Source organism: Lissotriton vulgaris, chromosome 5 (assembly GCF_964263255.1).
Source record: "Lissotriton vulgaris chromosome 5, aLisVul1.2, whole genome shotgun sequence".
NCBI classification, from domain to species: domain Eukaryota; kingdom Metazoa; phylum Chordata; class Amphibia; order Caudata; family Salamandridae; genus Lissotriton; species Lissotriton vulgaris.
This window is the reverse complement of record NC_141693.1, coordinates 420,589,844-420,614,149: the sequence shown is the minus strand read 5'-3', so window position 1 is coordinate 420,614,149 and position 24,306 is coordinate 420,589,844. Positions and strand designations below refer to the sequence as shown.

Here is a 24,306-nt window from a genome sequence, read left to right as displayed (position 1 = left end):
TAAACACAAGCCTGTTACCGCTAATACTCCACATCAATCAGGGAGTAGATATCATTGTCACCCCGCCCTCCCCCAACTCGTTACAGGGGTGGGACCCCAATTTGGTATAGGGTGTGGGTGGGGTCCCACTCTGTGACTAGTTGGGAAAGGGTGTGGCAGGTGGGAAGACCAGAAATCAAGTCTGCACAGACTTGACTTGTTGTGTGTCTGAGACTGCTTCAAGCACAAGCTTGTTCATTGTGGAGTTGGATGCCATTTTAGCAGTAGTGCATGTGTGTCTGTAGTGTTCACACAGTCAGACGCAAGAATGACTTACTGCATTGCTGGTAGCTCGTGAGCAAGACCATGTATGTGAAGGAGTTGGCAGGCAGTTCACCAGGTAAGGACCTGCAATTGTGCAATGGAGGAGAGTGTATGCCAAGGGGCAGATTTACGATCCCCTTGTGCCACTTTTGCGCCGCCGTTGCATCACTTTTGTGACGCAGCGGCGGCGTAAACCATGCGCCATGTTGCGCCCTATTTACAACATGACGCATCTAGGGAGATGCGTCACATTGTAAAGTCCTGCACCACATAAAACCTGCGTCAGGTTTCATGCGGGCGTTCCGGCGCATGGAGGGCATTCCAGCACAGTAAAGCCTCGGTAAAATGCCTGAGTGAAATGTAGAAGATTCCACTCAGTCAGTTTTCTGACGCTGCTGCGTCAAAACCTTGCGCCTGCTTGAAGCAGGCGTAAGGCGTGAGGCGCCACGTTATGTATGAGCAGGCCACGAAACTTGCTGGAGTTGTGTCGCGCTTGCGACATGACTCCAGCAATGCGCAACGCATCTGTTTATCCTTGCGCCACAATGCGCCGCATAATAATGCGGCGCATCTGTGGTGGTGCATGGGTAAACTTGTGAGACGCATCTTACCTGGCACATCCCTGCTGCTAAAAAACAAGATAGAGTCCACAAGGGAGTTAGTGTGGTCCCTACTATGGTGGGGAGCACTATGTGTTTTTAAAATACCCCTCACACACCCTTGGTGTCATGCTTCATCATGGAGGTCTTCGCACCCCTCAACGGGATGCGGCGTGCTACTACCTACGCGGGAGCACTTTTATACAGACTAAGGGCCCGATGTAGGTGGCCAATACCGGTCGGAAACGGCCGAATTCGGCCGTTTCCGACCGGTATTTGGCCTTTTGAGATGTAGGGGACCTTTTTTTGTCCGATTCGGTATTTTACCAATTCGGTAAAATTACCGAATTTGAAAAATACCGAATCGGTAAGTTTACCGAATTTTAAAATTCGGGATGTAGGTGGGACTACTTTCAGTCCCACAGGCCCTTCAGATTCGGTATTTTAACACCCAATCCAATTGGGTGTTAAAATACCGAATCCAGGTGTGCATGCACATGTGTGCATGCACACCTATGCCATGTGACAGGCATACTGCCCTTAGGGCATGTATGCCTGCCACATGGCACCCACGCCTGTATTGGGGGTGCCAGAGGGTGTCAAAGTGACACCCCCTGCACCCTTGATGGATTCGGTATTTACCGATTCGGTAAATACCGAATCGGTAATGCCCATTGATTCCTATGGGCTTCAAAGCCCATAGGAAGCAATGGGCATTACCGATTCGGTATTTACCGAATCGGTAAATACCGATTTTTACCGAATCGGTAATCAAAACATCTGGATTACCTACATTTCCCCCCCTCCAATTTACCACTTCTGAAATACCGAATCGGTATGATTCGGTATTTCAGAAGTGGTAAAGTGGAGTTTACCTACATCGGGCCCCAAGTGTGGTGTGTGTGGGTTTTCTGTGGTGATCAGTGATTGGTGAGGTTTGGAGTGTATGGTGATAGTTAAAAAGTCGCCGAATCAAAGGAGAGAGTGAGGACTAGGTAAGCTAGTCCGAATCCCCAGGATTATATGTCAAAATCAAAAAGGACTAGCTATATTAGGGGGGGGGGGAAGACTCAATGAAGTACGCGTGCCGGCAAACCCATTGGCTTGTTCATGAAGCCCTCACCCACCAACCTAGTTAGGGGCATGCTTCATCATCGGGCCCACCACAGTGACACTGAGTGTGTCCCGGGTGTTCTTCGACGCCAGTTTACTGCGGAGCTGGTATGTTCGCTGAGAGTGCAGTGTAGTGAGTGAGAAAGTGAACGTTAAAAAGCTATACAGTGGGTCCCAGTACCTGAGGGAAAACAAATAAAGTTTAATTACTGGGCCCCTGTTAGCTACTAAAAAGGCAAACGGACGTGTTGGAGTGCGAATTATGACCTCCTGCGTCCTGTGTGGTCTACATGTTTCAGCCAGGCCTTATTTAATTTAAAACTGGCTTTCCTCAGGACCAAGTGAGTATGTGAAAAAGGTGCAGATAAATGAAATTACTAAATTATAGTGATTGAGTTATTTCTTTGCTATGTGTCGCACTCCCTAAGGTGCGTTATATGTTAGAGGGGGATTCCTCTTGCTTTACTACACATAACATATAAGGCGTAGACAGACGAACATGGTAGAGTCATATTAGCATGATATGCTAATTTCCACATCATTAGCCGACTTATAAGGTGGGTGCTCGACCTATGTTCGGCTATGGTGTGGTCATGTCAGAGACATAACCTGCGTGGGTTTTATCTTAAAACCGATTGTAGTGGTGGTGAGCTAAAACAGCGGATATTAGCACGGTGAGGTACAGGTAAGTAAAGTGCATTATCCTCACACAGGCTATTTGCTGTAAAAAGCTTCCTTGGGTCACCTGGCAGAGAAAGAGACCCTGAAAGAAGGTTGTGAGAGTATTTGGTTACATCCGACCTGTAGGGAGAACGATATCAACAGCTTACCCCAGTGTCCCAACCTGCCTTTCCTTTTTCTCTTCTCACAGTGTAACCCAGCATAGCTATTCATACCCTCATGCATAATATCAGCGCCCAAGCCTACATGTAGGCACCTCTGTATACAGCATACTATTTAAATCGCTGCATACACATAGATGTTTTTTGGTATGCCACTGTTTTTTCGAGCAAGCCATCCTTGCTGCTGGCGCTAAACAGCGCTACCTTCTGAGCATTCTCCCCTCAGCCTTTGCCAGCAATAGACTTCTAATACGTCTGCGCACATGCGCAGACCCGGAGGCACTCCTTGTCCTTCCGACACTGCGATGCGCATGCGTGAGAAACACTGTTCACTTGGGCATGCGCTCCACGGCAGAATGACGAGGCATCTAGCGCGAGCGCATCCCTCCTTCTATTTCCATACTTACCCAGGTGAAAACAATAAACGGGGCTACTTAAACTCGACCGGCGGGCCTCTGCTTCTCATTTCGGGCACCGCAGAAGGACGACAGGTCCAAGGAGGATCTAGACCGGCAATTCCGTGAGTAAGTCCAGCGCACTACTGCAACAACTGGGGTAAGCTGTTGATATCTTTCTCCCTACAGGTCGGATGTAACCAAATATTCTCACAACCTTCTTTCAGGGTCTCTTTCTCTGCCAGGTGACCCAAGGAAGCTTTTTACATCCAGTGGAGCTGCGTAGGGGGACATACAAGACGGATGCTGCGTGAGTGAGTAAGGTGGGGATTTGTGCTACCCCGTACTGAAGAAGGAGCCCTAGACTCCGAAACATGTTGACGCACACAGCAGGTTAATGTACATCATACTACATTAGTAACCTCATTTCACAATTTTTTTAGTAGTATCAGCTCGGGCCCATTAAAACTTTTTTGAGTCACGCCAGGTACTTTTTAACTATCCAATACACTTCAAACCTCACCACTCACTGATCACCACAGAAAACCCACACACACCACACATAGTCTGTGTAAAAGTGCTCCCGCGTAGTCGTAGGTAGTAGCCCGCCGCATCCCGTAGAGGAGTGCGAAGACCCCCATGATGAAGCATTACACCAAGGGTCCTTTTGGTGTGTGAGGGGTATTTTAAAAACACGTAGTGCTCCACACCATAGTAGGGACCACTCTAACTCCGTTGTGGATTCTATCTTGTTTTTGATACATTCAGTTAGGGAGAACGAATCCACTATTTGTCTCTCTCCCTCTTTTTGTTCCATGTAACATCCCTGCTGATATAAATCTGCCCCTAAATGCTTTGAGGAGAGTATGTGCGTCCAAGCTGCATGGGCTGATGGATTTGCTTTGGATCCTGCTCTATAAAACTAGAAGAGTCAGAGTTACTGCAAGAGTGACGGGCCCGATAGCAGAACATGTAGTGTCACAGTAACTGCCCTGGGCTCTCAGTAGCCCGATGGTGAGCCAAGCCAAGACCTCCTTGCCCGCCAGTAAGGCCATTCCAGTGATGCTCTGATGACCCTGCGACAGGCACAGATCGGCACCTGACAGAAGCCACTCTGCCACCCGACAGTGCCAGCAATCTGAGATCGAAGGTTAGAAATGTGACGGATGGTATGAACAGTAAGTCGTGGCTTAAACCGTCCTTTATTTCCCCACCCGCACCGCCTTGAGTTGTCCCTAAAATGAAAACTCTCATGCTACACACAACTGAAGTCAGAGAGTTAAGTGCAATGCTAATTGTCACTTGTGGAATTATGTTATAATTCCCACTGGTGTGAGGCACATCCTGCGCTTCTTTATATCGGGTTCAGACTACCAGGCAAGATTGTGCAGTCTCATGCAGTTCTACACTCATACAACTCTCCTTCCTTCGAGACACTGTTCCCTCTTGTGGAAGTCTGAAGAAAGATCCCACATGCACTCTAACCTCTTCTTCCATCCACCGAGAGGTCGTGCGAGCTGATTAGATGCATCAGAGGATTCCTGCCCTAGTGCCACTCAAACTAGAGCTCGTTTACCAGTGCTGTTAACAACCCAGCCCTCCCGGGACCACAGTGCCTGGGAGTGGTCTTAAATGGGGCAGTGCTGTACCATCCAGACAGGTGAAGGGCCCGAACCCAGCAAGTGCCCTGGCAGCAGACGATTGCCGAGCTGCCTATTCTCCCACAAGCAAAGATTCCTCCAGAGGAAATGCTCCACGGGGCTGATGAGTACAAATGAGTACTTGTGAAAAAGAAATAGGTCCTTTAGGTGCTCCAAATGTTCTATCAAGCTGTATGTCTACACAGTAAATGGTGCCACAAGCACAATATCCTTATAAACATGATCAAGGACATTTGCAATAGTTCTTTATTGTATTCTCGGTGCTCGTTCTGTATTTCTTCCTATCGATCATCTTGAAAGAAGGAGCTTTATCAAACAAAGCTACCTTTACCTTTTTTTAAGCACCTGACGACCTTGATTCAACCAGAGAGTGTATGTGTTTTATGTCTTGTAACTCTGTATACCTGTATACAATGGAGCCATAACCTTAGATTCTCCACGTGTTCTGTCACACTGAGTTGAGTTGTTTGTATATTTTATTGCCTTGAGACTAGAATCATTTTGGATTCTCTGGTCTGGAGCCCAAGACAACGGCATTATGTGGCTCTTCGCTCGAGGTTCCTCTTTAGTGCATGTCCGTGAGCACTGAATCCACGTTTTTCTTTGTGGCCCACATTTCATGTGAATTCAGTTCTCGATTACAGGCCCTTCACTGCGCCGTAGGTGAGTGGTGTGGTTTTGTATGTCATGCTTGTTCCCACATTGCCATTTATGTAAACCATTACTGTGTGAGTTTGTATGATTTCCTGTATGGAGAACATGCTCTCACTCTCCCACTTAGTTAAATATGCTGCTTGTATATAACTATTGCCATGATCAATTACAAACAGGGCTGTAAGTGAAGCACAATTGCCTTGAAATATAGTGCAGCAAAGGTGTGTTATCTTGTTTCCGTATATGATACTGATCTCCTCTCTTTTCAGCGGCGATTTGTTGTGTTGTGGTACTTGATCAGGCGCCAGGACGCCCCTTCGCTGGGGCAGCTGTGCGCTGAATAAAAGTTATTAACATAACATAACATAACATTTGTGAAGCAGGCATTGTCATGGTTATTTCCAAATGTAATTGCTTGGTATGTAAGAGATTATTGCAGTGTCATATTGCTCCTCATCCAATTAATCAATCAATCAGGGGTTTGTAGAGCGCGCTACTCACCCGCGAGGGTCTCAAGGCGCTGCAGGCTCCAGTACCCACTCACTCATTGGTGGCACAAGGCAGGAAAGGTTGGCAATCTGCTTTAGGACTCAAAGGGGTCACAGGCGACTTGGCCACCTGGTATAGGGGCGTTGATTAAGAGTGAACAGGAGGGCAGGTGGGCAGTGGCAGATTATGGCTACTGCCCTCTAGAAAAAAAATGTCGTAACACCCCTCACCCCGCCAAGCCCAGCCTTACCACTCACTAACTTCACCAGCCGCCACTGACCGTCCCCCTACGTTTTTCCCACTTCGACGACTGCATAGCAGTGAAGAGGCGCGAGCCTGCTCTCTCACATGCGGGCTGAAAAGATCCCGTCTGCCGGGAGGCGGCAGCAAAACTTGTGCAGAGCTGGGAAAATGTTCTCCCTGCACCGTTGGTATCTTGGAAGCACGCACAGGCACACAGCGTTATCTTGTGTGCAGAGTACATAGCCCTAAAGATAATGCAACACGGATCCAAACTCGAGGTTGTCTATTTGGGTAGATCTTCCATTGGAAATTGCGGCCTTCCTGCACCACGGGTAATTCCACGGGAAATTAGCGCTTCTCAAATTCGTCAAAAGCTGGAGGGTCTGATCAAGGGCAGATCTGCGCACGGGCTCCGCAGGCTGTCCGTCCCATCACCTTCTGTGGCTGGTGACATTAAGGTATCGACTGGATCCATTTGTGGTAGCAGAGCACCCCGAGTGACCACTACTTAAGACGGCCCCTCAGGACGGCAGTATCACATCTGTCGGTGAGCGCTGCTCTCAGGCCGCGAGTGACCTATGACCTTCAGAGACCGCCATCGACGTTTTGTGCCAAAGTGGTGTACTTAAACCTCATCACGGGTTGCTTCTATTACGGGATTGCAGCCTACATGGTCTAGGATCCTAGCCAATGGGCGAGAAAGCCCCCCGTAGCCACCCCGACTAGGCTCAGCTGCCTCTCCACACCATAGTAAGTAGAAGCCCACCTGGTAACCAGGCCATAAACCGGTCCACATTTCCCAGCATTCACTGGGTTAATGACCACCGAGGAACTTCTGGAGATCAGCACCGTGGATAGCACCCCCGTAGCCTCATCGGGAGTGAATTCTGCATCACACTGCCTTTGAAATAAGGAAAGCGTGTATAAAACAATAGTCTACCATCACTATTTGGACTAGAATTCAGTACTAGTCACCCAATTTGATCTTCCACAAGCCCCCCCCCTGCTTTCCTCATACTCGATTTCACCAGACATCCCAGTACCATCTTCTTAATTGTTTAAATACGGAAGCCGTTTTAACCAGGCTATTTTATCCCAGAAAATCTGGAGTTATATTTTTATACACTTTTTTCTGTCTGTGTGTGCACATGGGTGAGTGTGCGTGTGTGTGCGTATTTTTAAAACACTTGTCAGGCCTTCTCTCCATGTCGTGAGGCAGATTTTTGTACTGTTGTTTCTCCTCATGGGCGAAGCTCTTGGGTACAGTTTCTTGTAGTGGTTAACAAAGACTCTCTTAGTTTCCTTGATTCTACAGTGGTAGCTATGCTCAATTAGTCAAGGCGTACTTCAGGAGGTGGTTGTAGGTTTATACTTAAGAAATAGTCGTCTTGTCTGCTGAGCTAGCGCCTTGACACCTTCGCACTTTACACACTTCTTTTTCATTTCATTTCACAGTTAATAAAGATAAACATGTTACGTAGGTATTTCTTTGAAATTTAAAATGGCGGCAGAAAGGCTGAGCAGTTCAAGCAGAGAAACCCCACAGTTTCTGTGTCTAGCACTTATAGATGAAGAGGTTCGAAACCAGATGAATCCCATCCTGCTCTATGGATCCAAAACATAAGTCTGTGTGCCTTTTTTGCAGCATAACTTTGGAAAGGGCTCACGTCTTTGTGTTACAACTTTGTTTACATTTTCAAGTCCATGTCAGTGGAGGGATGGAGAGTTGATAGAGGTGTTATTAGCGTTCCATTGGTGCCCCCAAATGACTTCGGTATTAGCTTGACTGCTAAGTTGTTGACATTTTACAGCTCCTTGTCATACTTGGCCTTGATGGGCTAGTATATTGTGACAAGGGCAGTTGGTGGGCAGAATATTTCTGTCCATGGGTGTCTAAGAGTTCTGACAGCCTTCTTGTGAATGGGAAAGTCTACCAGGAAAACCTTGGAACCCAGTATCTCAGGAACCCATGGTCGTGATCGCCTTAGTTGTGCCCAGATGCCTGTATCACAAGAAAAATCTGTCAGCATAATAGGCACAAGTCTTCACAAATATACCAGAGTGCAAGGAAATACAATTTGAAGCATCATAAGCTTCAAGCACTGGAGTTAAAACTGCAAGCTAGAGGACAACGTCTTCAGTCAAAGCATCGTATGCGAATGATGGAGCAACAAATGTAAATATTTTAAATAATTCCTGAGTATGGCCTTGTGGCTTTTGATTATGTTAAACAAGAGCATTAACCTGGGGGCCCTGACTCTTTGGGTTGACGTTTCAGTAATTAAACATCCAACAACTTCATCCCCAATAGTCCAGTTTGGCTTTCAATCTACTAGTGAGGGAACCTACACAAACAGCGGACCACACACTGGACTCAGTATTTACATTGTATTGGGAAATTGATGCTCTTCAGACCATTTCACAATTCTATGTCGAAGATTACCTAGTGAATGAAATGTACAGTTGAGTACTAAAGCTTTAGAAGCCTAGAATACACAAAACTTGGTCTCAGAGCAATCTGGGACATCTTCCTTTCACTAAGCACCAACTCCCTTACACTGGTTTGACTCCATCATTGATTTCCTGAATCCAAAAATGCGTATCATAGCATGTAACATTTGTCCTTCTCTGCGTGGCTTTTCAACAACTACCTGGGCACCAGGGTTGCCATTTTGGAACTTTACAAGATGCCCTTCCAGAATTACGCTAATGATACCTAGATTACATCTTGATCGTGTGGTGGTTCAAGAGACTTTAGACACCTCCCTCTGCCTGACCCACGTTCAAGCATGTATGAGAGAGATCAGTCTCTTCCTTGAAATATCAAAAACCGAAGGGTTTCATGTTGGGATGTTGAGCCCAGATCAGCTACCTTTCTGTTGTATTGATCCAAATGAATCATCTTTCCAACACCAAGCTCTGTTGCCAAAAAAGCTACCAAAGGAAGACATCTGGGAGTTATTTTTTACCCAGAAGACTCATGCAAATAAAGGGCTTGTCCATAGCAAGCACCTTAAGTTCCTGATCATAAGAAAAGTCACACACTTGCTCCAGTTCCCACAAATACTCACAAAAGTACTCCAACAGGTTTATAACTGAGTAGTGAGATGACGAACAGGCCTGAGAAGATCATACCATATCCCACCAGTTTTGTGCTCATTCACTAGCTACCCAAAGAATAAATAGTCACTTTCAAGGTGCTGCAAATGATGCACAGAGCCAGAGTAAGTTGTTTTGTCACTGAGATCTGCGACACATAATTGAGTTGCAAAAGCATAGTAGTTCAACAAAAACAGTGCAGAAGGTAACCCCTGAGGAGTGTCTGAACCTAGAGCATGGAACAACGCAGGCCGTACTCCAGACAACAACACAATGAGTTAAGGTTCAGAAAGGAGCACAAAAGAACTGATACACAAATTTGCTTCTATCATTCCTAGAGTATTGCACTGATACTAGACTGAACATTCACACAAGCCATTGCCTTCTCAAGCCAAGAATCTATTAGAGAATTTCACAATGCAATGGTGGTAGGCTATGCAACCCAGCAGGCAACCTGCAATATGATGAATCTAATATATGAAAGTGCATGTTTGATGCCCCATTTCCTCATGTTTTCCTCTTTCCACTCTCTTGCTTAGTAGTGCTCTAAAACCCTTTGAAACTTGTGCGTAGTGCTACAAAATCCTCTATCATTTAATAAGCAAAACACTCAGGTAGAAGAAGATACCTTCGTAGGACAACTAATCGCTAACTGGAACCATTATGTTGCAAGAACGTCTACACACAAACCTACTCCTTCGTAGGTTCCCCCTGAAAGTATAATCACTCTAAGAAATGGACATGACCCATCCTGCATCACTTTCCAAAATCACCAGCTCTTTAACCTGTTAGCCACCTCCTGAACTCACTTCTTCACTTCTCTCTGACTGAAAAGCAGAGCCTACCATAACTACCTGAAACTTTTAGTTCTTTTGAAACACATCAAATTGCTGGCTGTAAGCACCACTGTAACAACAAAAGTGTAAATATAAATATATGCAAATATGTAAGGTAATGGCTAAGAAGATGTGAAGGATTTGTGTCCTTCCCAAGAAATACGTCTACATTCATGTCAGGCTCAACAAACAAGTTGAATAAATAAACCTTGGTCCAACCACTGGTAGCTATGGCACAGATCAGGCTGCCTTAACTAAAGGAAAAGTGTGTAAATATTTAGAAGTACAAAACAGTTGGAAAAAAAGTCAAAATACAAGACAATAAAATATCCCAAGTTCTAAAAATAGAGAAAATTGTAATTAGAAAAATTCAATCAAATAAGAGGAACAGGCTATATGATTTTTTAAAAAGTTTTAGGGAAAAAAGCACCAAGAAAAGTAAAGTCCTAATCAAAATCTACTGTTTGGGGTTGACCTGGACCTACGTGTATCTTCAAGCTGAGCACAGGGGTGCAGAGTTGGATATAGATGTCCTAGTAAAAAAGAAAAATCCTTCTGACTTAGTCTCCGAAATGGAAGTCAAACTTCTACAGTGGGACAAAGATGAAGGCTGTATCGAGCAAAGTCCTCTTAAAGTCAGATTGCCATTGGACGAGGTCCCTCTAAAGCTGTTGGTTCATGTGGGAAAAGCTCTGAGTTAGAAAATTCAGATTTCACATCTGCCCAAGTCCTCTCATTGGCAGGATACCTTTTGTGCCTTGTTATCAATATTTCTAACTTCAGACTTAGTCTCTTTATTATCACCCTAAAGACTCCAGCAGGGCAAGTTGGAAGGTGTAACTGACAAAATCCTCTTGAAACTGGATGCCTTTGCAGCAAGTTCCCATTGAAGCTCCCGAGGTCCTATAAGTCCAACATGTTCTATGACACCACTTTTGAAACTTTATGGAGCCTATTCTATTTGTCACTTTGATGGCTACTAGGACCTTAGGGCCAAATTCCTATTGCACCTTGATGTGTCCCAGTAGCCACACTGGTGGTCAGCCAACTGACCCTTGAAATACATTTCTCAGTCCTGGGTACAAGGAAGATTATGTCAAGTACTTCCGCTCTCCACACAGGTCAATGACAGTAGGCCCAGACCTCTTCTTTTCTTCCACAGGTCCAGATGTGTTCTCATGACCTGGGGCAAGGTGCTACTTTTGTAGGATTCACTAGCCAGTCGGTTGTTGTGACTCCTGGACACTATCTGACCAATGAGGAAAAAAGTTCCTGGGGCAAACCTTCCCACTTTTGTAGCACATCCTTTTTGCCTTACTGAAAACAATTCCTCAAGGGACTATTCGATTTTAAATCCAGCACAGCAGAATCCTCCTGCTTCTGGAGGTGGGTGGTGTCCCAGCTAAGGGCATGTCTAAGGATATGAGCAGTCACCTTCCTCCTCAACTACAGCAAACTGGTTCTGGGTCCAGCTACCCCGCTACTGAACTGGTGCCCAAGGTGGCTACACTGTTGCCTTGGATCAAAGAGCATCTATTTCCCAGGTCTCCCTTATATAATATAAGTATGCCTCACAATGGTCCTGTTCAAAGTAATAAAGTTCTGGAACCCTTCCCAAATGCCCTTCCATAGACAGGATGAACCACATACCTCGCACCAAGGTCTTTCTATCAAAAGACCCAGGATATTGTGTCTGTCTGCTCTGGGAGCAGTTCTCACACCACATTAAGGGGAAAGCTTTGGCATGGGCAGCTGCCAGCAGGCTGATTATAATTAGCCTACTGGAGCTGCAGACTGGCAAAGGCTATAATTTCTTTAGCTTATCACAAACCAGAGTCATTAAAATTAGCATTTTAGTTGTACTTTTGTTTTTGTCATAGCATTAGCTCCAGCTCTGTAAATTGGAAGCAGCCTTTGGACATCAATCACTGCAGAAACATCTCAACTCTAAATTCTTGAATGTATCACCTTTAAAAATGAGGTATCCTACCTTGTGGGCTATGAGACCTCCTTAGAGGAGACTTCATTTATATTTAAAAGTAGTGTCCTTTCCTCTAAAACGGGTTATTTTGTCAGGCTTGTTTGCAGATTTAAAAGTTGCAGTAGTCAGACTGCATATGCAGGCTTGAAGTCATGTTTTTCTAATCAGCCTAGCGAAAAGCACACCTGTGATGCAGTCCATTGATGACATTTAACTTTCTATACCACTGGTGTATTTTGCTCCATCACATGTTATGGACTTACTGGAAATGTAACTATGCCAATTGGGGATTGTCAGGGGTTTGCCATGTTTTAGGGGCCAGATCACATAGACTGGGGACTAGCCACCAGTGCCCTAGTGTGCAATATAGTTAGCAAAAAATGGGGGTGATCGCGCACAACGATGGTGTATCTTACAAAATGGCTAAATGTAACATCATCTGTCCTACACTCTGAGCTGTACGCAAGTGTTTGAACTTTTTCCCCGGCTTACAATTCTGTAAGGATAAATTTGTATATGTACCCCATTTTTTAAACTTTATGTTAAGCACTCTGACATCCTCTTGGGTGAAGATCACCTACACAAATCTATACTACTATTATAAAGAGAGAGCCCAAACCTTTGAGGCGGGTAAGCTCAAGAACTACAGCACCAATCGGAACACCCAATACAGCATTGCAAACTACAGTATCAGCAGATGGTCATGGGTTATACAGCAGCCCAACATATACATTAGAAGGGGAAAAGAACGTTTTGTGAAAAGTAGTCCGTTGTGGGCGTGTGCGTTGTGGGATTTGGCAAAAGAGAAGCGTTCTGTGTTGGACTAGCGTTCCAATATGAGTGGGCGTGTCCTTTAGCATTGTTGTGGGCGTTGGACGTTGATGCGATGTTGTGTGTCTAAGTGGCGTAGGCTGGAGTGGCCAAACATGTTCGGGGATGGAGCGAACACACACGTTCGCATTTTGCAGTGGCGTAGGCTGGAGTCGCCAAACACGTTCGGGGATGGAGCGAACACCGGACAAACACGTTCGCAGCTGGAGCGTGTTAAGGTACAGTGGCGTTGGCTACAGCATGCCCGGACAACGTCGGGACGGGCTACTAGTATTGAAATAAATAAATAAAATATATAATATTAGGAAACAGGCAACAGTGCCACTGAGTAGCCTTTCCTTTTATTTGAAACAAAATAAGCTCAAGACCCTGGGTGCACTACACAACTAATCACCCATACCATACACAAACGACCAAGCATACCACATTGGATAAGAAGTAACATTATAGTGGCACACACACAACCAACTTGCAACCTACTGAAAGGCTAGCTGTGCGGAAAAGCCAAGTGGTGACTGAGATGTGCAATGGTTACAAGCCCCAAACTCCCTCAATCAAGGTATACACGTTTGTCTAACAGACAAAGGGCTATCACTTGGAAATGAGTGTAAAAATGGCAACCTTTAATGTGATGCAACAGCTGACACTGTCAGCAGAGCTTTTCCCCTTCGCCTAGGGTTGCAGGACAGTCTGGGTAGTGTGTACACCCATTAAGTTGAAGTACCACCAGCATTAGCTTTTTCTCTCTCTTTACTTCACCACTTCACGATACCACTGCTGAAGGGACACCAGTCACTCAGACTGAGGACCAAGGTAAATAAATCCAACAGATTCTCCCATTGTAATCATTGCCAGATTCCTGTCCAATACTCCTGTGCTTGTTCCCTACAGCATTATGGGCGAGGAGGTGGGTACGAAGAGGTTTGGATAGCTGTCTTGCCACGAGTGGATACATCTGATGCCTGCCTTGCTGGAAAAGACAGCGGTCTTCACAAGCAGCCCCACAGAGTCCCATGAGCCAAGTGATTTATAAGAAATGCAAAGAAACATCAGAATACTTACCAAGCTACAAATCAGCCAGTAAGAGAACCCCCATCACCACTTGCACCTGCCTGGAAACTGACAGTCACCCATCAGTGTTGTGTCTATGGCTCATGGTGTGCCAGGTGAGGCTCAGATTTTCTCGCCCCCTACCACCAGCTAGGATGGCACATGCGCCATTTCCTTGACCGTGGAACTCTGTTTAGCTTCCAGACTCTTCCTAACCCTGCCCTGGGCTCCATCATTGACCTGTTTACCTCTTCTCTCCTCAGCAGGATAAGTCAATACCAATAGTACCTTTTCGTTCTCTGCCAACTCCTGCAAGAGGATTTCCCTTTCCAAACACTGGTGGAAGAGCTCTTCGGATTTCAGTCCATCGTGCAGAGCAGGGAAGAATGTCAGCTGGCCTTCATCCCTTCTCGCATCACCAACCTCCACATCCAGAGCGTGGGTTCGGGAGATACCTGGAACGAGGAAAGAGGTGCAGGTCACAAGCAACAGTGGCAGACAGAGGCACAGACCATTGAGAAGCCATAAGAACATTTAAACTCTACGCTAGAGGATGGGAGATAAATAGAGTCACATACAACACCAAAAGGTGCCACAGAAGTGCACATGGCGTACAAGAGCTGAGTATGACCTTGTACCATACAGCAGAGGTCTGTCGGTGTAAAATAAAGGCACTTACAACAGCAAACAGGGAAGAAGAAGGGCAAAGAGCTAAATAAGCCCACAAAAAGATAGATGCAGAGATGCAGGACGTCACACAGAATGACACACAGAGGCCAAAGTGAACGCAGAACTCCACAGACCCGCACGCACCGCTCCAAAAAAACATTCCCTTTCAGTCAGCACCTCAAGACCATTTTGGTACTAAGAGCTTGAAAATATATTCACCAGTAGTAATTGTAGTAGAGGTAGTAGCAGCAGTAATAGCAGCAGTAGTAGGGCAATATCATATAGGGCACAGAAAGGAAAGTGGTTAGAAATAGGGTTACGGGGCATAGAAAGCCCTATTCAACATCATGCAATGCCAGAGAGTGGGACATGCAAACAAAACAGGTGATGGACCGAATGTGGATCAATGTCACACATTCATCCCAGTCCAAAGATCTGGGCCCAAATCCATAGTTTTTTTGCACTCCACACCACCCTGGGTTAGACAATGGCGATATGCAAATCAGCTCTGACCCTGTGCCCCATGGGAACAGTCCAGTCCGAACTACAAAAGCCATGTCCTTCCCAGAACGGAATCAAGCATCCGAGGACCGGACCGGTTTCAAGGTAACACCTCTCATCAGCCCGGCTAGCTTGACTCCAGTGGTGTGGAGTGCCTGGGACCCACGTCTGAGCATCCCCAGCGCACTTATGGCGGTATTGCAAACAAAACAGGTGATGGACCGAATGTGGATCAATGTCACACATTCATCCCAGTCCAAAGATCCGGGCCCAAATCCATCGTTTTTTTGCACTCCACACCACCCTGGGTTAGACAATGGCGATATGCAAATCAGCTCTGACCCTGTGCCCCATGGGAACAGTCCAGTCCGAACTACAAAAGCCATGTCCTTCCCAGAACGGAATCAAGCATCCGAGGACCGGACCGGTTTCGAGGTAACACCTCTCATCAGCCCGGCTAGCTTGACTCCAGTGGTGTGGAGTGCCTGGGACCCACGTCTGAGCATCCCCAGTGCACTTATGGCGGTATTGCAAACAAAACAGGTGATGGACCGAATGTGGATCAATGTCACACATTCATCCCAGTCCAAAGATCTGGGCCCAAATCCATCGTTATTTTGCACTCCACACCACCCTGGGTTAGACAATGGCGATATGCAAATCAGCTCTGACCCTGTGCCCCATGGGAACAGTCCAGTCCGAACTACAAAAGCCATGTCCTTCCCAGAACAGAATCAAGCATCCAAGGACCGGACCGGTTTCGAGGTAACACCTCTCATCAGCCCGGCTAGCTTGACTCCAGTGGTGTGGAGTGCCTGGGGCCCACGTCTGAGCATCCCCAGCGCACTTATGGCGGTATTGCAAACAAAACAGGTGATGGACCGAATGTGGATCAATGTCACACATTCATCCCAGTCCAAAGATCTGGGCCCAAATCCATCGTTTTTTTGCACTCCACACCACCCTGGGTTAGACAATGGCGATATGCAAATCAGCTCTGACCCTGTGCCCCATGGGAACAGTCCAGTCCGAACTACAAAAGCCATGTCCTTCCCAGAACGGAATCAAGCATCCGAGGACCGGACCGGTTTCGAGGTAACACCTCTCATCAGCCCGGCTAGCTTGACTCCAGTGGTGTGGAGTGCCTGGGACCCACGTCTGAGCATCCCCAGCGCACTTATGGCGGTATTGCAAACAAAACAGGTGATGGACCGAATGTGGATCAATGTCACACATTCATCCCAGTCCAAAGATCTGGGCCCAAATCCATCGTTTTTTTGCACTCCACACCACCCTGGGTTAGATAATGGCGATATGCAAATCAGCTCTGACCCTGTGCCCCATGGGAACAGTCCAGTCCGAACTACAAAAGCCATGTCCTTCCCAGAACGGAATCAAGCATCCGAGGACCGGACCGGTTTCGAGGTAACACCTCTCATCAGCCCGGCTAGCTTGACTCCAGTGGTGTGGAGTGCCTGGGACCCACGTCTGAGCATCCCCAGCGCACTTATGGCGGTATTGCAAACAAAACAGGTGATGGACCGAATGTGGATCAATGTCACACATTCATCCCAGTCCAAAGATCTGGGCCCAAATCCATCGTTTTTTTGCACTCCACACCACCCTGGGTTAGACAATGGCGATATGCAAATCAGCTCTGACCCTGTGCCCCATGGGAACAGTCCAGTCCGAACTACAAAAGCCATGTCCTTCCCAGAACGGAATCAAGCATCCGAGGACCGGACCGGTTTCGAGGTAACACCTCTCATCAGCCCGGCTAGCTTGACTCCAGTGGTGTGGAGTGCCTGGGACCCACGTCTGAGCATCCCCAGCGCACTTATGGCGGTATTGCAAACAAAACAGGTGATGGACCGAATGTGGATCAATGTCACACATTCATCCCAGTCCAAAGATCTGGGCCCAAATCCATCGTTTTTTTGCACTCCACACCACCCTGGGTTAGATAATGGCGATATGCAAATCAGCTCTGACCCTGTGCCCCATGGGAACAGTCCAGTCCGAACTACAAAAGCCATGTCCTTCCCAGAACGGAATCAAGCATCCGAGGACCGGACCGGTTTCGAGGTAACACCTCTCATCAGCCCGGCTAGCTTGACTCCAGTGGTGTGGAGTGCCTGGGACCCACGTCTGAGCATCCCCAGCGCACTTATGGCGGTATTGCAAACAAAACAGGTGATGGACCGAATGTGGATCAATGTCACACATTCATCCCAGTCCAAAGATCTGGGCCCAAATCCATCGTTTTTTTGCACTCCACACCACCCTGGGTTAGACAATGGCGATATGCAAATCAGCTCTGACCCTGTGCCCCATGGGAACAGTCCAGTCCGAACTACAAAAGCCATGTCCTTCCCAGAACGGAATCAAGCATCCGAGGACCGGACCGGTTTCGAGGTAACACCTCTCATCAGCCCGGCTAGCTTGACTCCAGTGGTGTGGAGTGCCTGGGGCCCACGTCTGAGCATCCCCAGCGCACTTATGGCGGTATTGCAAACAAAACAGGTGATGGACCGAATGTGGATCAATGTCACACATTCATCCCAGTCCAAAGATCTGGGCCCAAATCCATCATTTTTTTGCACTCCACACCACCCTGGGTTAGACAATGGCGATATGCAAATCAGCTCTGACCCTGTGCCCCATGGGAACAGTCCAGTCCGAACTACAAAAGCCATGTCCTTCCCAGAACGGAATCAAGCATCCGAGGACCGGACCGGTTTCGAGGTAACACCTCTCATCAGCCCGGCTAGCTTGACTCCAGTGGTGTGGAGTGCCTGGGACCCACGTCTGAGCATCCCCAGCTCACTTATGGCGGTATTGCAAACAAAACAGGTGATGGACCGAATGTGGATCAATGTCACACATTCATCCCAGTCCAAAGATCTGGGCCCAAATCCATCGTTTTTTTGCACTCCACACCACCCTGGGTTAGACAATGGCGATATGCAAATCAGCTCTGACCCTGTGCCCCATGGGAACAGTCCAGTCCGAACTACAAAAGCCATGTCCTTCCCAGAACGGAATCAAGCATCCGAGCTTTTGTAGTTCGGACTGGACTGTTCCCATGGGGCACAGGGTCAGAGCTGATTTGCATATCGCCATTGTCTAACCCAGGGTGGTGTGGAGTGCAAAATAACGATGGATTTGGGCCCAGATCTTTGGACTGGGTTGAGTGTGTGACATTGATCCACATTCGGTCCATCACCTGTTGTGTTTGCATATTCCGCCCTAAGTGCGCTGGGGATGCCCAGACGTGGGTCCCAGGCACTCCACACCACTGGAGTCAAGCTAGCCGGGCTGATGAGAGGTGTTACCTCGAAACCGGTCCGGTCCTCGGATGCTTGATTCCGTTCTGGGAAGGACATGGCTTTTGTAGTTCGGACTGGACTGTTCCCATGGGGCAGAGGGTCAGAGCTGATTTGCATATCGCCATTGTCTAACCCAGGGTGGTGTGGAGTGCAAAATAACGATGGATTTGGGCCCAGATCTTTGGACTGGGTTGAGTGTGTGACATTGATCCACATTCGGTCCATCACCTGTTGTGTTTGCATATTCCGCCCTAAGTGCGCTGGGGATGCCCAGACGTGGGTCCCAGGCACTCCACACCACTGGAGTCAAGCTAGCCGGGCTGATGAGAGGTGTTACCTCGAAACCGGTCCGGTCCTCGGATGCTTGATTCCGTTCTGGGAAGGACATGGCTTTTGTAGTTCGGACTGGACTGTTCCCATGGGGCACAGGGTCAGAGCTGATTTGCATATCGCCATTGTCTAACCCAGGGTGGTGTGGAGTGCAAAATAACGATGGATTTGGGCCCAGATCTTTGGACTGGGTTGAGTGTGTGACATTGATCCACATTCGGTCCATCACCTGTTGTGTTTGCATATTCCGCCCTAAGTGCGCTGGGGATGCCCAGACGTGGGTCCCAGGCACTCCACACCACTGGAGTCAAGCTAGCCGGGCTGATGAGAGGTGTTACCTCGAAACCGGTCCGGTCCTCGGATGCTTGATTCCGTTCTGGGAAGGACATGGCTTTTGTAGTTCGAACTGGACTGTTCCCATGGGGCACAGGGTCAGAGCTGATTTGCATATCGCCATTGTCTAACCCAGGGTGGTGTGGAGTGCAAAATAACGATGGATTTGGGCCCAGATCTTTGGACTGGGTTGAGTGTGTGACATTGATCCACATTCGGTCCATCACCTGTTGTGTTTGCATATTCCGCCCTAAGTGCGCTGGGGATGCCCAGACGTGGGTCCCAGGCACTCCACACCACTGGAGTCAAGCTAGCCGGGCTGATGAGAGGTGTTACCTCGAAACCGGTCCGGTCCTCGGATGCTTGATTCCGTTCTGGGAAGGACATGGCTTTTGTAGTTCGGACTGGACTGTTCCCATGGGGCACAGGGTCAGAGCTGATTTGCATATCGCCATTGTCTAACCCAGGGTGGTGTGGAGTGCAAAATAACGATGGATTTGGGCCCAGATCTTTGGACTGGGTTGAGTGTGTGACATTGATCCACATTCGGTCCATCACCTGTTGTGTTTGCATATTCCGCCCTAAGTGCGCTGGGGATGCCCAGACGTGGGTCCCAGGCACTCCACACCACTGGAGTCAAGCTAGCCGGGCTGATGAGAGGTGTTACCTCGAAACCGGTCCGGTCCTCGGATGCTTGATTCCGTTCTGGGAAGGACATGGCTTTTGTAGTTCGGACTGGACTGTTCCCATGGGGCACAGGGTCAGAGCTGATTTGCATATCGCCATTGTCTAACCCAGGGTGGTGTGGAGTGCAAAATAACGATGGATTTGGGCCCAGATCTTTGGACTGGGTTGAGTGTGTGACATTGATCCACATTCGGTCCATCACCTGTTGTGTTTGCATATTCCGCCCTAAGTGCGCTGGGGATGCCCAGACGTGGGTCCCAGGCACTCCACACCACTGGAGTCAAGCTAGCCGGGCTGATGAGAGGTGTTACCTCGAAACCGGTCCGGTCCTCGGATGCTTGATTCCGTTCTGGGAAGAACATGGCTTTTGTAGTTCGGACTGGACTGTTCCCATGGGGCACAGGGTCAGAGCTGATTTGCATATCACCATTGTCTAACCCAGGGTGGTGTGGAGTGCAAAATAACGATGGATTTGGGCCCAGATCTTTGGACTGGGTTGAGTGTGTGACATTGATCCACATTCGGTCCATCACCTGTTGTGTTTGCAGAGAGTGGGACATGGCAATCTAAAGGCACGCGCAATATTCGACAATGCTACAGAACAGTAGGGGCGTCATAAAGCACTTCTCAGCACTATATGTTGCTGTAGAGAAGTACAAGGCAATACAATGTCCCAAATCACACCACTTAGTACATCGGAGGGGTTGGGGAAATATAAGGGCACAAAAACATTCTTTATTACAAAGGTGTTCAGATCTCCTTAAAGCATCATATAATATGGGTGGCTAAGCCTAATTAAAGCCATATACACCATTATAGTGTGTCAGAGTAGGATATGACACCAGGAGACACAGCTAAATGCCATGCACTTGGGTGATAAACAAATCCCTGTTGACAGTCATAGAGCATCAAAAAACCGACTGCCAGTCCAAGAGCAATCATAACACACACAAATGAAATAATACAATGGAGCAACTACATATAGCAGGATTAAGGCCCATACAATATAAAAACATTTGAAGTGTACCGCAAGCATCACACAAGTGGATGCAACAAGATATAGCGCCACAGGTTATCAGTCATTAACATATATCAACTGCCTAAAAGGACAGCAGAATATCAAATATAGCAGATAGCTATAGGAGACAGCTGTTTTATAACATCATTCAGCACGGCCACGTAAAACGTTGTGATGCACAATGGGGTATTAACTGAACTGAACTTGATTGAGGAGCAGGGGAATCTATATCTCCACATGCGTCATCAAACAGCACCTCAACCACATCTATTCAATTTCATTTTAAATCACTTAAAATCATAAGGTCTCATACAGCATCACACAGTCCTACACAGCACCAACGAACAAGACACTACGTTAATCAACCTCACAGGACACAATATAGCATCGACAGGACATCAGCCCACCAAGTAGAGCACCACACAATACCACAAGGCCTCCAGAAACCACAAACGACAACCAATTAAAATTCATTATATGGACACACAGGACATCAACCAATCAGATATCACCTCAGATACAATATCAGACAACTCAATAGGACATCAACAAAGATATATAGCATTACAAAGAAACAAAGGACAACAAAACCAAACAATTTGAAACAGCCCAACAGGGCATTATGCATCCAGTTATTAATGGATACAGGTCAATACGTTGACAAGCATCTTGACAACTAACAACAAGAGTCAGTCGCATACAAATTAATTTGGCCATACATGACATAAAACAACCAGATATGACAGCATATAGGACTGCTGTGCATCAAACAACCACAGACAATATCATACATTACAGCACAACATCAACAATCCAGGCAATACTGTACAACAACATGGAACATCAAATAACAACATACATCCTCATACACACACATGGGACATCAGTCAACTAGATACAATGGAGACCCAGCACCATACAACTTCAGTCAAGCAAGTATGACAACTTAAATTACTTCACCCATCAATGTAGACCTTACAATGCAACTATCATTTTTTTTGTGTCCTCATTTGCCACTTAATCCATCCAGGGGCATTCCTACCACAGGACCCAGAAGCCTTTTTTAAGGTACCGTCAATTTTTCCTGCAACTATCATATAATTATAACACACCGAACCAGAGTACAACCATCAACCAGACACTGCATCACATGACACCACAAGACATCAACTAGCCAAATACATCAGGTAGGGTCAAAGGCTATTAATCAACCAATGCAATATCGTAAAGTGCTACAAATCCAAAACCAACTGGATGCAATACCAGCGTTACATGACAATGAACGAAACAACCATCAGACAGACACACAGAAATACTCAAACAATATGACAAGACAAAAATAACAAATAGGCTGTTTGTAAAAAGACTTTAATTGGCTCATTCAAATTAATCTGCCTTAATCTTTAGTAGAGACATGATACATCACTATGTGTTATAGAAATTACTAAGGTTTGACTGTGCGTTGGTTCGAAATAATCTTAAGCAAAATATGTCAAAGATTTTGGGCCTGTTCTATGGTAAGGTGAGCGGGCCACCGTTCGCCAGGGTGGCGGAGATCATTACCTCCATCACTTTGGCAATAAACCCGCCCACCATATCTAGAGATCACTGCATACCCTCAAAGCAGCCAGCACCACGGTGGTTCCTGTGAAGGCACAAATTGGGGTGGTGGGTTATTAGTTATTTCTGTTTGTGACTGCCAGATCTGACCTGGTGGTCATGAATAAAAACAGAAGGATATCAAGACCTCCGATGTATACTAGGCGGGCGGTCTGATGCCCTTACTCCAATGGCCTCTACACTGCCTGGCTGTCAAAGTAACATTTCCAAAAATATAACCAGGGCTGGACTGGGAACCAAAACCGGCCCTGGTAAAGTGCTCGGGCGTGGGGGGGGGCTGGGGGGGGGGTGAGGGAGGGGGGGGGGGGTTGGGGGTGCCGCCAAGCTCTTTGTCGGGCCGGTTTTCTGCCGTTTTTGTTACAGGGACGATGCTGCAAAAACGGCCCTGTAACAAAAACGGCCCCCAGGGGCCCAAATCTGGCTCCCCACCCGTGCCGCGCACCGGGGGATTGCCCGGTGCCAGATACGGCCAGTCCAGCCCTGAACATAACCAGGGAGGAACCACCATCAGAAAACTGAGGCTCTGTCTGACCCAAAATTTAGCAGGAGGGAGGGTATTCCGTAACGTTTGAGACTAAGTACTCTGTCCATCAAACTCTAAATTAGGCGCTACGTTATTTATTGTGTAGAGTACCAGAGCCAGGCCCATTTTTCCACATATTTCCACTAGTCCAAGATGGTCTGGTAAGTGTCTGGTGGATATTTAATCTCTTTTCCCATTTGTAATGTATGTGTGTTTGAGTGGCCATTTTTTGTCATTGTTGTCTTCAGCACAAGCATGTTCTTAGGACTTGGGACTTACTTTGACCGTATTTTGATAACTACGTTTTTACCACGGCAAAGGAGCTAATAATGCACTGTGGAAGTGAATGTTTGCAGAAGTTTGATTTAGTCTCAATACTTTGAGCAAGGCAACAAGGACACAAACAGTGGGTGTACTCAGTCTGGCTCCTGATAAGAAGTAACGTGGAATGACCGCCCTCTGACAGCTTCGGAAAGGGATGGAATGAACCATTGATGATCTTGAGGAAGAGAGAGAGATTAGAATACTTTACCTACATGGACAGATTGGTCATCTCTAAGAGCGAATCAGGCTCCGCAAAGTGTCTCGAAATCCCAAAAAATACAAACTATGTTTAGTGATCATGCAGAAAGAACACCAGAACATTTCCCTGGGATGGACAACATTTAACAACAAAATAACCAATTGTCACACATATGCTAGAACAGGTAATGACTCTGTTGGTCTTTGTTGGACTTGGCCCTGCTGGCAGCGTCATCCCGAAACGTTTTGGCTTTCCCCTTAGTTTTTTTCCTGACATAAGGTTGGTGGTTTCAGGACTCTGGGCACTTTAGCGCTGGTTAGCAGTGCAAAGTGCGTGTGCTTTCTGCCTTCCATAGGCTTACATTAGGAACCCCCCCTTTAGGGGATATTTCCCCCATGGTAGAAAATGTATGTGCCATGTTTGGTGTGTCTGGAATGGAGATATTAAATGCTGCACAATGGTGTGCATAGATTTATTTTCACCAATGTAGAAAGGTCACTTTTAAAATGTCACTATTTCTGTGTGCTTGGGGCCTGCCTGCCTGAGGTGGGTTGCAGGTCTAGTTCTCAAAGTGACTGGGGCTGGGAAGGCTAGCTCCGCCCCATGGGGTGTGTCTGTCTCCCAGACCCCCAGCTCATGAAGGGAAGAGGGAGGTCTGGCAGACAGGGTGCGCTACA

The 24,306-nt window shown here is 47.0% G+C and overlaps 1 protein-coding gene across 2 annotated transcripts in view; it reads right to left on the bottom strand.

The window, feature by feature from the left end:
- WDFY4 (WDFY family member 4) overlaps positions 1–24,306 on the bottom strand; it is an 856,906-nt gene that overhangs the window by 231,735 nt on the left and 600,865 nt on the right. For both annotated transcript variants that reach the window (XM_086921796.1, XM_086921797.1), the window contains one exon: positions 14,385–14,551. In XM_086921796.1, the coding sequence (XP_086777922.1) occupies positions 14,385–14,551 (167 nt within the window). The remainder of the gene's footprint in view (positions 1–14,384; positions 14,552–24,306) is intronic.